At 44.8% G+C, this 14,623-nt stretch overlaps 1 protein-coding gene across 6 annotated transcripts in view; it reads left to right on the top strand.

Moving 5' to 3' along the window:
• Positions 1 to 14,623, top strand: part of HSD17B7 (hydroxysteroid 17-beta dehydrogenase 7) — a 40,560-nt gene that overhangs the window by 4,056 nt on the left and 21,881 nt on the right. For 3 of the 6 annotated variants that reach the window (XR_004627397.1, XM_011226050.3, XM_002920098.4), the window contains exons 3-8: positions 3,345 to 3,437; positions 4,482 to 4,596; positions 7,989 to 8,183; positions 9,902 to 10,006; positions 10,734 to 10,790; positions 14,284 to 14,382. Coding sequence is in view for 3 of the 6 variants with exons in the window: in XM_011226050.3 (XP_011224352.1) it covers positions 3,345 to 3,437; positions 4,482 to 4,596; positions 7,989 to 8,183; positions 9,902 to 10,006; positions 10,734 to 10,790; positions 14,284 to 14,382 (664 nt within the window). In the remaining 3 variants the exon portion in view is untranslated. The other 3 variants (XR_004627396.1, XM_034667230.1, XR_004627398.1) reach the window with 3 other exon arrangements.

The following is a 14,623-nucleotide window of genomic DNA, read 5'->3' as shown; positions in this document are numbered from 1 at the left end:
AAGACGTAGAGCAGGCCTGCACCTTCCCTTACATGCAGGTGCGCAGGGAGACAGTCACGGATAAGGGAGGAGCGAGATGTTTGTGCCAGCAATCACCTGAGGCAGGAAGGGGGATTGAGACTTACATTCTTTCATAGCTCTTAACCTATGCCCTGCCCCAGGCAATCATGGGATCCTGTTCATACCAGGCTCTTGCATTCAATAGCCCAAGACCAGGAGCACTGCTGACGTTTCAGCTCCTTCCACAGTCACCCTTTAGGGCTGACAATACATTTTCTGAGAATAACTCCACACCAGTGTTTATAGCAGCAATGTCTGCAATAGCCAAACTCTAGAAGGAGCCCAGATGTCCGCCGACGGATGAATGGATAAAGAAGATGTGATATGTATATATGTATGTGCACCTATACATATATATATCCATACATACATATGCACACACGATGGAATACTACTTAGCCATCGAAAAGAATGAAATCTTGGCATCTGTAACGATGTGGATGGAACGAGAGGGTATTAAGCTAAGCAAAATAAGTCAATCAGAGAAAGACAATTATATAATCTCACTCATGTGGAATTTAAGAAACAAACAGAGGAGCATAGGGAAGAGAGGAAAAAATAAAACAAGATGAAATCAGAGAGGGAGGCAAACTCTAAGAGACTCTTAACCATAGGAAACAAACGGAGGGTCAAACGGAGGGTTGCTGGAGGGGTGGGGGTGGGAGGATGGGGGTAACTGGTGCTGGACATTAAGGAGGGCACGTGATGGAATGAGCACGGGAGGTTATATAAGACTGAGGAATCCCTGAACTCTGCCTCTGAAACTCATAATACACTATATGTTAATTAATGAATTAGAAAACAAAAGAATAGCCCTTTCCTGTATAGCGACTTTCGAGATTTTAGATTGTAACATTCATAGTATTGACTATTCTCAGTTGCCTTCAAAGTTCCAAGATATTTAATTATCACAAGCTTAGTAACTTCGTATTTAGTGTATTAGGTGACTTAGCGGGAACTTGAGGCAGCAGGGCTGTAAGGTGGGAGGGAGCCTGGAGGTAACGCACCTGCCATCAGCATTTCCCTGCAGCTTCGGTGTGTTCATTTCATCCCCAGAAGCGCTCCTATTGGGATGAGTGCTCTCATCCCGAGTTAGCAAATGCTAGTTATAGCGATAGTCACAGACGTGGAATGTCCACATAATCTATTGCTTATGTCGAGACTCTCCCGCCCTTAATGGCCCAAGTGGTTGTCTGCGTTTGTAGACCTGAAGTAGAGTATGACTGAAGAGAGGTTGGGAAGGGGCCTTCTGTTCGCTAATGCAGCGCCATTCCTGACACCTGGGCTTTCTGTCTGTGAGCCTCTCTTCTGGAAGCTACGTGCAGAGGAAAAACTAGTGAGAAATTGCAGTTCTGCTTTATCTGGAAGAGAGCAATTGTGTCGATTGTTTAATCTTTGAGAGTAGTAAATATGCCGTTTACTGAAGGTAGACCTGAATTTGGTGTTCTGGTGCAATTTCCTCTCTTTGCTGAGCACTGCCTTTCCACTTCAAGCAAAATTTGTTAATGTTCTCAGATGGAAGTTTGCACATTAGATAATGGAACAACAACCAAAAATTGATGGGCCCACGTGCATCAGGGAAATGCAGATCAGAATCCTAATGGGATCCCACCTCACACCAGTCAGGAAACAACAGATGTTGGCGAGGATGTGGAGAAAGGGCAACCCTCTTACACTGTTGGTGGGAGTGCAAGCTGGTGCAGCCACTCTGGAAAACAGTGTGGAGTTTCCTCAAAAAGTTGAAAATAGAGCTACCCTACGACTCAGCAATTGCACTACTGGGGATTTACCCAAAGGACACCAACACAGTGATTCAGAGAGGGATCTGCACTCCAATATTTATAGCAGCAATGTCCACAATAGCCAAACTGTGGAAAGAGCCCAGATGTTCATTGACAGATGAATGGATAAAGAAGATGTGGTGTATATATTTACAATGGAATATTACTCAGCCATCAAAAAGAATGAGATTGCCATTTGCAACGACGTGGATAGAACCAGACATTCCTATGTGGAATTTAAGAAACAAAACAGAGGAACATAGGAGAAGGGAAGAAAAAAAATAAGATGAAAACGGAGAGGGAGGCAAACCGTAAGAGACTCTTAACTCTAGGAAACAAACTGAGGGTTGTTGGAGGGGGTGGGTGGGGGGATGGGGTATCTGGGTGGTGGGCATTAAGAAGGACATGTGATGTAATGAGCACTGGGTGTTAATACAAGACTGACGAATCATTAAATTCTACCCCTGAAACAAATAATTCATGTATGTTAACTAAATTGATTTTAAATAAAGAAAAAGGTAGATGGGCCCACATGACTTTATGGCGCTTACATGCATGGCCCAGTAGTATCCACCTCAGCATTTAAACAGAAAGTTTAGTAATTAGAGTCATTTGGCTGGTAATTACTTACAGAATGATCAAGAAATATTTGTGTGCCATATGTATTGGTAACGTGGATGTATTTTAAGTTAGCTAAGGCCCGTATTGTCTTGGACTATACAGAAGAGGGCATGGAGATAGTGTAATGCATAGAATTGTAGGAGATATTCTGAATATTCATGGTGCCTGTGAGTATCATGAGGACGGGCTTGGCCTCGTTCAGGAGGAGCCCGCTGGATTAAGATGTACGTAGGTTTAAAAATGAAAAAGCTCTCTTCAGTCAGTGTGTCACTGTTCTCTCTGTGTCAGGTGTCCTGGAGGGAACTTTCCAAGAGCGCCTGACCCTATTCAGCCTCTGTAACATCATCGTATTCTTGTGAGCTTTCATCATTTTGTGGTACAGAGCTCCTGGCCACAAACAGTGAGTGGTTTCCACGTGGAACTGTGGATTTAGTAGATACACTGGCATCAGGTTCCAGCATTGATGGATCAGATTGGCCGATTACTAACGTTACGTAAATTTTACTTATCAATAGGAATATGTGAATCTTAAAAAAAAAAAAAAGAAAAAGAAAAGTAGAAAACTTTCTAAGACCAGAAGGAGACAGAGGGTTACTGGGTGCAGGGCCTAATTGGGAGGACAAAGCTGGAAGGAGTCTTGATCTGAAAAGATTTAACTTCAAAGCCCATTATAGCGCCCCAAATTCTGTTTGAAGTCACTGTCAAAAAAAGAATACTCAAATATTTATTGTGACTGAAGAAACAGTGTTGAGAAAGAAGTGGTGTAACCCTGATGTGTCGTCATGCGTCCCCTTTGGAAAGCGTTTTTGCCCTTCGTAGGCTTCCTTTATTCCAGTTGCTCTGGAGAAGATGAACAGTCTTGTCTTGGTGTTTTCCTCACAGGTTTCAGAGATTAGACTACGTCTATCTGAATGCTGGGATCATGCCCAATCCACGGCTGAATATCAGAGCACTTTTCTCTGGCCTCTTTTCAAGGTAATGTCCATTTTCTAGATGAACTGAGTGGAAGGAGTCAGGTTTTGCCCTCGGGAGATTCAGTTAGGGGCCTGGGGCGGCTGAGAAGAGTAAAGACGGGAAGTGTGGGTCCTGCTGCAGGTCCTGGGTCCTAGGGTGCTCTAGGTCTCCAGGACATTCCAAGTGGCTAGATGCTTCGGAAGGTCCATGTTTGCTCTGCCGGGATGCGTCTAGTAGCAAGAACATTTCAGAATTGGGCAGATTTGTCAGTGAGATTGTCCGAGTTGTCAGAACCCACGAAGGCTGCTTTGGAATCACCTCCCAGCTCTGTGGCGGATGCTCTGCCCTGTAGGCGGGGGAAATGCGCAGAACCAAAGGTCTCCCTGGGAGATTCTCAACACACAGGAGCACAAGGGCTCCCAAAAATGTTTGACCACAACCTACAGTGAGAAATAAATCTTATTTTGTGACTTAGTCTACTTATAAGTAGATATTCGCACTCTTCCTACTTCGCTACTTTTGTTTTACTCCCCTTTTTGGGCGCATGCGCACACACATACACACACACACACACACACACACACACACACACACACACGTCGTCACCGACTAAATTTGTCTCACAGCTAATCACCGTGTTAATGTGCTTGGTGCTGTAAGAATTGCCAGTAAAAAACCATCCTGTGTGACTTGGGCAGTTAACCATCAGTTTGTGCAGGAAGACTTTTTCTCCTTGGCGTGGCTGTTATTTCCCCAGAGAAGTTCACCTGCAACCTGATGTGGAAAAAAAGTGAAAAGAGTTTTAGCAGTAGATTTTTGAGTCAGGGTCCTATCTGTAGTAGGAGTTATAATGTAAACACTTCTCTGAATTGGGGGAAAGGAAGCATTTTTGCATCTTACTTATATACGTACAATAACGCAGTCTGAGAAATAGGTATTTTTATTCTTGATATTATAGGATCAAGGAAAATGTAGTTTGGGGGCAGGGGAGGGCAGCAGGGAGTGTTTTTCCGTATCTTCAGTTAAAGAAGCTTTTAAAAGGCATGCAGTTGTCTTCTGTTTCAGAAAAGTGATTCATATGTTCTCCACCGCTGAAGGACTGCTGACCCAGGAAGATAAAGTCACTGCCGATGGGCTCCAGGAAGTGTTTGAAACCAACGTCTTTGGCCACTTTATTCTGGTAAAAAGACTTCAAGCTCAAGAAGCTCACAGTAGTGCTGTGGTCCTAAAGGCTGGCGTGGACGCGTCCCAGGCCTGTTAAGCTCATCAGTTTATGGCTAGCATGAAATCCTTGAGTATTTAAATAGGGTGATCACTGGGCTCTATGAAAACATTGCTCCCCTAAAGCATTCTATTGATACATTTTTTTTTTCTTTTGACGTCAACTCTAGAGAGTGGAGACAAAGGGAGAAAGAAACACACAGGTGCCTTCAGAAACGATGCACAAAACTGTGAGGAAGGGTACCGGTCCTGTTCTGAACGGTCTTTGAAACTGGGCTTGGCGCCTGATAGGATGGGGGGTGGGGAAGTCACGGTTGAAGAAGAATCCATAATTAGGCTCTTATTATCTTGATTTCTGATTTTTCGGCATCTATACGTGTATTATAGTTCCAGGCACACATATAAATGTCAGCAAGAGGTGTGTAGCTTGTCTCGCCTGTTCTGTGTCTTGCTGGGGCATAATCCCATAGGACAGCTCTACTGTCTAGATTAAGTGGTGCCCGACTGTGTCGCTGGTGGCCTGTCATTCCTCGGTGTTGGAGGAGAGCACAGAGCCTGTATTTCTGACGCCTCTCTATTCACCGCCACTCTTCTTCACCTTCAGCCTCGTTTCCCTTAACATTGGAGCGCTTTGAGCGCTCTCCTGTACTTACAGTAACTGAAGATGTACGCAAGGGTTGGGATATTATGGACCCACTAAAAGAAATGAGATCAAAGTTTTGCACTTATGTGGGACAGCCTCTCGTATTTTATTATGAAGAAGAAATAGTAGGGTGCTGTATGTATAGTGTGATTTCATTTGTAGAAACAGAAGGTCTGTCTTTCCGTAGTGTATATAAATATATATAATATTTCTAGAATGATACGGATGAAACTGGGAGCCCTGGTTGCCTTGATGAATTGGGATGCCAGGATATCGGGGATGACAGGGAGCTTCATGTTTCATTCTATAAGCCTTAGTGCTATTTATTTCATGCGATGTGGTGTCAAGTTTTCAATGACAAAAGTTAATTAAAATATAAAGTCAGAATGGGATTGAATTCTTGTCTGGTCTTTATACTTTTACACAGATCCATTATCTCACATTTCCTTTATCTTTTTATAATACTCGTTCTTTGCCTTCTTCTGAATTATTAAATTAATTGGTAATGTTAGAAGATAATTATTACTAGTCTGTTAAATTTTTGATAAATGTAGTGTTTAAAAATTAATTTGTTCAGGAGATCAGGTATTTGGGTCACCTGGGTTGGGGGAGTGGCAGAGGAGAGTCATGGCCATGGGCACGATGATCACAGGTGTCCTGATGACATGACCTATCCTTGTGTCTCCTTATATAGGGAGGCATATCAGCCGGGGTTTTGGGATTGATTTATCAAGTAAAATCATCAGAGGGCTTCGAATGCTTCCCACTCTCTTCAGAGTAGGCTTAAGACTCTTTCCACTTCTTACGGAACACAGACTTGGATTCTAGGTTCAAGTGTAAATGCATCGTATAAATGGATCATCCATCCCCAGTTTGATTATATGGAACGTGACCAAACTTTTAGGGTTGTTAAAAGAGTAGAGGTAATTTCTGTGAAGTTCCAAGCACGGTGTAGTATTACAGTCCGGGAACCAGTTAACTGATTTAATCTCATGTTTGTGAGTTATCTTGATTGCATTTGACTTACTTGTTCATTGCAGATGGTGGAGCGCATCTGGAAACTTTCTGAGATTTTTCCTTAACACAGTTTTTGTTTTAGAATAGTTTTAGATTTACAGAATTACTGAGAAGCTAGTACAGAGAGTTCCTGTATTCCCTCCTGCCCCAGTTTTCTCTACTGCTATTTGTCTCAGTCTGAGAACCAGTACTGATACCTTATTATTATTGCAAGTCCATACTTTATTCAGATTTCTTCCATTTTGCCTAATGTCCTCTGTCAGTTCTAGGACTCCTTCTTGGATACCGCCGTACATTTAGTAGCTCTATTCTTAGGCTTCCCTTGGCTGGGACAGTTTCTCAGACTCCCTTGTTTTTCATGATCTTCACAGTTTTGAGGATTCCTGCTGAGGTATTTGTCCTCAGCTGGGATTTGTCTGAAGTGTTTCTCATGGTTAGACTTGAGTAACGTGTTTGCAGGAGGAGGACCACAGAGGTGAAGACCGTTCTTGTCACATCACATCACGGGTATGAGCCGTCACTGTCACTTGTCAGCATTGACATTCCCTTTGATCACCCGGCTCAAGGTAGTGTTTGTCGGGTTTTTCATTGTAAAGTCTCTTTTTGTTTTTCTCTCCCTTTCCAGATTGTACTCTTTGAAAGAGAGTTACCACGTGTAGCACACACTTAAGGGATTGTGTTTGATGCCCCAAAGGGGTGATTAGCTACATAAATTATTTGGAATTTTTCTGCAAGAGAGATTTGTCTGTTCTCCATCTAATGCTTTACTCAGTCATTTCTTGGTCAAGTATACCTCAGTAATGCTGCAAAAATCACTTATTATAGTCCCGTGTGCTTGTGGGTATGTATTTTCTACTTTGAGTTAGAAATACTACTTTATTTTCTTGCCCAAATTATTTCCGTTTGGGGCACTGGGGGCTCTCTGTGTTGGATCCTGCATATCTCTGATACAGCCTCATCGGTATGGTTTTGTTTTGAGCTTGTTTTTCTGGCACTACCAGGTGGTTCACGCTCATCAGATATATTTCCTGCCCCAGTCCTAGAATCAGCCATTTCCCTAAGGAGATCTGGTTCCACTTTTTTTTTTTTTAAGATTTTTTATTTATTTTAGAGAGAGACAGAGAGAGAGAGCTTGAACAGGTTTGAACAGGTGGGGAACAGGGGGAGAGAATCCTTAAGCCAACTTGCCGCTGAGCATAGAACCCGACCCAGGGCTCCATCCCAGAACCCTGAGATCATGACCTGAGCCTAAATCAAGGGTCGGATGCTTCACCGACTGAGCCACCCAGGTGCCCAAGATCTGGTTCCTCTTATTGGACGATGGTATTAGAAACCAAGATCTGGGTGCCTGTTGCTGCTGATGGATCGGTAGCTTCAGGCTCACAGAGTGTAGAGAGATACATGTAAGTGTATGTGCCTATATACGTGTATGTGTAAGTACCTATTAGTATTTTTATATGTAGCCACCTGTATCTTTATGAAGCTAGACATCGGTTCATACTGAGGTCTCTGACGCTAACTGGTCTCCGCATGTGTCATTCTAGCGCCTCTCTCGCATGTCCGGAGAAGCCCCTCCAGCAACAGCATTCCTGTTCAGCTCCAGGATATGTTTGCAGCGGCTTCATAGCTGTTATCCTGCACTCCTCCAGTAGATGTTGATCCTTTCTTTGTTCCCTTCTCATCTCATTCAGATTCGGGAACTGGAGCCTCTCCTGTGTCACAGCGACAGTCCTTCCCAGCTCATCTGGACATCTTCTCGCAATGCAAGGAAATCTAATTTCCACCTTGAGGACATCCAGCACAGCAGCGGCCAGGAGCCCTACAGCTCCTCCAAATACGCAGTTGACCTGCTGAGTGTGGCCCTGAACCGGAACTTCAACCCGCGGGTGAGGCCTGGCTTGGTGACGCGGGGATGGCGGCGGGTGAGGCCTGGCTTGGCGACGTGGGGATGGCGGCGGGTGAGGCCTGGCCGGGCGACGCGGGGATGGCGGCGGGTGAGGCCTGGCTTGGCGACGCGGGGATGGCGGCGGGTGAGGACTGGCCGGGCGACGCGGGGATGGCGGCAGGTGAGACCTGGCCGGGTGACGCGGGGATGGCGGCGGGTGAGACCTGGCCGGGCGACGCGGGGATGGCGGCGGGTGAGGCCTGTCGGCGACGCGGGGATGGCGGCGGGTGAGGCCTGGCTCGGCGACGTGGGTATGGCAGCGAGTGAGGCCTGGCTCGGTGACACGGGGATGGCTGAGATGTTGTTTCCCAGCTACTACTGACTTCCTAGTAATGGGGTTGGCTTCTATGAGCTGTTGTCATTTAGAAGATGGCAGTACCCTTTCTTGAGCAGGATTGCTGTGAGGACAAGAGAAGACGTGAATAAGATTGACAGTTGGTGTGTGTAAAAGTTTTGGGGCAGAGATAATTAACCCCTGACCTTTTAGGTACATGGGGGTTCGTTCACCATGCTGTCTCTCTTCAAGAGCTAGAATTTATGGACATCCGAACATCCCAGGTATCAGAGGCCCTGGATTTCAGTTCAGATGTCTTTACTCAGGAATGAAGAGTCCCTAACTGTTCCTAGCTAGCTCCCGGAATAAGAACCCTTCCTTAGCTATTGCTGGGGGAAAGTGTGTGATTTTCTTGGGGAGAAATTTTAGTTCATTATGAGTCCAGGCTCTTAACTCTTTTCAGAGGACCTTTGGTAAATCAAGGCAACCCCCAGGGCTTGGATAATCTGTCAGGTACCACGGAGCCTCTGCAGCGCCGAATAGAGGAGGAAACTCCCCCAGGTTCTCTTGCCTGGGGTGCTTTCTGCCTGCTGAACTGTTTGTGTTACACTGGTGCTTCCTGGTTTCATTTAAAAGAAAAAATAAAATGAAAAGTAGTAAAAATTAGAGTTAAAATGGTCAATAGCTACATAAGGTAAAATGTAGTAAAAATTGAATTAAATCAACTTGTAAAACCAATCCCAGTGCTCCAAGGATTAGTAAAGCCCACACAGGGCCCTTCCTGGTATCACATGCTCTGTGCTAATTTGGGCTCTCTTTCAAGGGCAGATCTTTCAGAAGTGACAGGTCCCAGGCCAAGGACCTGATGTAGAGCTCTTCGGGTGGAGGGTTCATACTCCTCTCATTAGGGGAGCTCCCACCTCAAGCCACGAGCGTGTACCTGCAGGCGAACCGACACAAACTTTAGGTTTGACTGTTCTCTGCTAGACCAGAAACTTCTTGAAGGCAGAGACTGTATTGTAGATGTCTTTTTTATCTGAAGTGCTTATTGTGATCGATAAACCAATCTTCAATTAAGCCAATACCGGACAAACTCCAGTAACCAGATCCTGCTTTTCTCTTTCAGCTGCAGGCTGGCTTATTCTTTGTTCTGTGAGTTTCTGGAGAACAGAGACCTTGTCTTACTCATCTTTGCATCCTGAGTGGTCTCCTGCTGAGTCCTCCGGACATGATTCTTTCACTGAAATGGTTTGCCGCCTCAGCGGCAGCTCAGAACAGGAAGCCTTCCTGCCCGGCTTCCTGGCTCATTCGCGAATCTCCCTTATTCACAAGCATGTGGATGGGCTGAATTTGAATCTTATTACGGCTCCTCCCTGTGCTCCCAGGGTCTGTATTCCAGCGTGGTGTGTCCAGGGACAATGGTGACCAATATGACGTGTGGCATTCTCCCTCCCTTTGTGTGGACACTGCTGATGCCCATCATATGGCTGGTGAGTGATGAACTCTTCTGTTCGTGGTTTACTTCAGCTCTTCGACCCGGGACCAAAAAGATGTGTTGAAGGGTTGAGAACTGATTTAAGGAGTTGAACCAGAAGGTGGCAGAGTTTCATTTCATTTGAGGTTTTTGAAGTTCCTCAGTGTGTAACCTCTGCTTCCTACAACCTGCTATCCCCACGGCCTCACCAGCTGCATGTCCGCTTCTCTGTCCGGGCCTGTGTCTTTGGTCATGCACCATAGCTCCCAAGAGTTCTAGGATGATGTCATTTTGAGAACCTGTGTTAAGTGATATTAAACTGGATTTCTTCGAGCTCTCAATGTGGTCATATGCATTAAAAGTTCCCAAGAAGGGGATGGTTGTGCATTGTATGACCACGGAACCATGTTTTTGCTTGTTTCTTTTGTTTTGTGTTTTGAGCGTCTTGCAGGACCAGAGTTATAGGAAAGGTTTCTCTTGCTGAGCTCTGGAAAAAATTATCCCTCCATTATGGCAGGTAGAGGAAAAAGATGAGAAGGAATTATGCCTCCATGTTAAAAGTGGTTGGCTCAGAGTCACAGAGATTAAGTGATATTTCTTTTCTAGACTTCTTTAGTTTTCGGTACTTAAAAAATGTCCTATGATGAGAAATGCAGATTATCTTTTTAAATATATAAATGAATAATGCTTTTGTGACTCTGTTCTAAACTGCCACAAAATGACAGTTCTTTTCTTTTCCTCAGCTTCGCTTTTTTGCAAATGCTTTCACTTTGACACCGTACAACGGAACAGAAGCCCTGGTACGTTGCTGGAGTTGCAGTTGCTTGTATGGTTGCTTAGCGGATGTAAATTAAAGTTCTTGGGGAGTGGAAACAATCTTAACAGAAAATATAAGCTCTGTGAATAATCAAGGTCCTGTTTTGAACTGAGGGGGACCATGAGCCTGAGGACAAAGTATGAAGAGTGAAATTTAGAAGTGTGGTACCTGCCGTAGCGCTGAATACCATGTCATATGGACAGCATTTCTGCAGAAGCAGGATGCACAGCAGCTTGAGGCAGAGCAGCGGAATACTGCAGGGGCAGGCAGAGCAAGATGGTAGCCAGGCCAACGGTCCCCATGGAGAAGGTGCGCCTTGCAGGCCAAGAGTACAGGTGACATGGTCCAGCTCCTTTTCCTTATATGACGATTCTCTTTCCTCTGTTTAAATATCAGAGAATCAAGTTGTTACTTTATTAGAAAGGCCATGCATTTCCTTAAATCACACACGGCAAATGGATTACGTGTGTTTCCTCATCAAAGGCAGACATACTAATTACGCAAACGATGTCTCTGGTGATTCATCAACCCAAGGCCCCAAAGGCACCTTCTGCTAATGGATCAGAATTGTCCCACGAGATGAAGCTTATTTGTCCTCTGTCCCTGTCGTGCTTCTACTTAGTAGATTCTTAACTCTTGGCTGAACTGAAATGAACTAAGGAAAACATTGAGGGAAGTGGTTGGCGTTCTTGTTTTGGTAAACACTGCAGAAATACATGCATTTGTTGTAGGAACACAAATTGATTTTCAAAGCAAGTGCTTTTAAAACAGTTTTAATTAGTCCTTCATATATTTGCCAAAGCATTAGAAATCGTTTGTGGTCCTTTAGAGATTACGCTTTCTAACAAATCAGGTACTGAAAATCAAGTGTGGCAGTAAAGTATGTATTGAGTATCGGTGGTGGGAGGAATAGTTAGAAGACAAAATCTCCAGTTACTAAGGCGCTTAGGGTCATGTTTCGTTAAAAAAAAAAAAAATGAATGTAGAAGATAGGCAAGAAAATAAGACATTTTGTCATCAGGTGGTGAGTGGTCGGACTGATCAGAAAGGAGGCTCACTGGACGCTGGGCTGGGGGGAGCAGGCTTTGCTCACTAAGTAGGGCTTGATCTGGGCTCTGAAGGATGAGCTAGACCTGGATATGACAGTATGACCCACATCACAGGTTTAAAAATTTGCGACCCTGCTGTAATTTCCTAAAATGTGGATGGATGCCTCCGATTGTCTCTTGGTAATGGTTGTAGATGCTGGTAGATACGGATGGGTGAGGGTTTGGGCCTAATGCATGTGTGGTAAGAATGTCTGAGATCCTCGGGTGAATTTCAGGTCCTTACATGGGCTCAGCTGACGTGGGTCAGAGTGTGGGCTCTAGAGTTCTACTGGTTCTGTTCAAAACCTACTTCTCCAGTTTCTGGCTATAAAGCCCGGGGTACATTTTTTCACTTGTTTAAGCCCTTTATTATCTGTAAAACAGGAATTAGGGACATACAGGCTTACCGTATAGGATTTTGTGTATTTCAGCATTTAAGATTTTAAAGAAAACTATCTTAATGAAAAGAGTATAGTGCAGGCGTGTGACTTGACTGATCAGTGGAGTAGAACAGAAAGTTCGGGACAGGCCTTCAGCATACAGGGCTCTAGCACGTGATAGTTATGGCATTCCAAATTAGTGGGGGAGAGGGGTTATTCAGCAAATGTTGCTGAAAAAGAGAATAGGATCTTTTCTTCATACCTCACACCCAAATAAAATTCTAGATAAATTAAAAGATTTATACATAAAAGTTGAAATATACAATAACTAGAAGGAAATATGGAGACCTGTTTAAATGGTATAAGAGTGAGGGGGCTTAGCTACTCCCAGGAACTGCAAGAAAAAAGATTGAACTTTTTTTTTAAAGATTTTATGTATTTGAGAAAGAGGGAGCACAAGCAGCGGTGCGGGTGGGGGCAGAGGGAGAGGGAGAAGGAGACTCCCCACTGAGCAGGGAGCCTGTCGCGGGACTTGATCCCAGGACCCTGGGATCATGACCTGAGCTGAAGGCAGATGCTTAACCGACTGAGCCACCCAGGCGCCCATGAACATTGATTACATGAAAGTAATCAAATTTTGTGTAACCAAAATCCTCACTGTAAATACACTCCAAAGACTAACCATGATGTGGAAGAAAAGTAGCTGCCACTCGTATCACAGGAAAGGGTTGATTTTCCTACTAGTTAAGGAGCTTCAGCAACTCAAGAGAACCTGTTGGAACAGTGGGCAAAAGGTATGAACAGAGAGTCTTTAAATTGTCTTAATCACATGAAAAGGCGTTCAGCCTTACTCACGCCAAGAGACATGGAAATCAAAACTGTAACGAAAGAATATTTTCCGGCTCCGATGAGCAGAGATAAGAAAGTCCAGTACTGCACTATCCCGGCAGGGCCGTCGGGAGCAAACGCTCTCTCGCACTGGGAGGGGGAGGGTAGACTGATGTAGCCTGTGTCCAGGACTGTTATCAAGCAAGATCATTCAAGATATCACACACCCGGCCCCTCGACCCAGCAATTCCATCTTTGGTATTTATCTTATAGATGTACTCAGATTCAGCCGAGGTGATGTATTCATCATTCACTGCAGTGTGGGTTCTTTTTTTTTTTTTTTTTTTTTTTAAAGATTTTATTTATTTAGTTGACAGAGACAGCCAGCGAGAGAGGGTACACAAGCAGGAGGAGTGGGAGAGGAAGAAGCAGGCTCATAGCGGAGGAGCCTGACGTGGGGCTCGATCCCATAACGCCGGGATCACGCCCTGAGCCGAAGGCAGACGCCTAACCGCTGTGCCACCCAGGCGCCCCGCAGTGTGGGTTCTAACTGCAAAGACTGGAAACAACGTGTATGTCCATCGTTTGGAAATTGATTGCATAAATGATGGTCCACCCATAAGGTGGAATCCTGGGCTTCTTTAGAAATGAATGAAACAGCTCTCTATTTGCTGATTTGGACATATCTCGAAGGGCCTTTCGTTCAAGTGAAAATGGCAAAGTATGGAATAGTATGTATATTTTGCTTCCATTTGAGTAAGACAAGCGGCTATACGTGTTTTTAAGCAAATAGATTTTCTTTGGAAGAATATATACAATCCTAGTAAGAGTGCTTGCTTCCAGAGAGGACAGCTAGGTGGCTGGAATATCGCCAAGGTAGGGAGACTCACCTTTTACCATGGACATCCTCTGAACAGTGTGCATGGTCATGCTTATCTCTTGAGAAAATGAAATATTGCAGCTATAATATGAGGGTTTTTTGCTTTAAATACATTTTCAAAGGATACTATTAAGCAGGTTGCCCTAGTGGTTCAGGAAGACATCACCGTTAGCTGGTGATATTCAGGAGAGTTTTTGGGGTTTGTTTAGAGCTCGGTCAGGTGCTGATTATAGATCCGCACCAGCCTCACTGTTCTTGGGCTGAAGAAGCAAACGTCACTGGCATCCTCTTCCTTTCCAGGTATGGCTCTTCCACCAACAGCCCGAGTCTCTCAATCCTCTGACCAAATATCTGAGTGCCACCACCGGCTTTGGAAGCAATTACGTAACGACCCACAAGGTAAGCGTGTGTACAGTGTCTCCGGGAGGCCGTTTGCTGCTCGGCGGCTGAACTGGCGCCCGGCTCCCCTGCTTCCCTCCGGTTTCTCCTCTCTGGTCGCCGGCATCACACTGGCCTGTTTTCATTCCCGTCTGCTCTCTCCTGCCTCTGAGCCTCGCGCGTCTTCTTCTGTCCACCTGAATGGCTCCTACCCTTCTTCTTTCAACGGATTGATTTCTGCTTGTGCTTAGGACGTCATCTT

This window comes from Ailuropoda melanoleuca, chromosome 8 (assembly GCF_002007445.2).
Source record: "Ailuropoda melanoleuca isolate Jingjing chromosome 8, ASM200744v2, whole genome shotgun sequence".
NCBI classification, from domain to species: Eukaryota; Metazoa; Chordata; class Mammalia; order Carnivora; family Ursidae; genus Ailuropoda; species Ailuropoda melanoleuca.
This window is presented reverse-complemented; position numbering and strand designations above follow the sequence as displayed.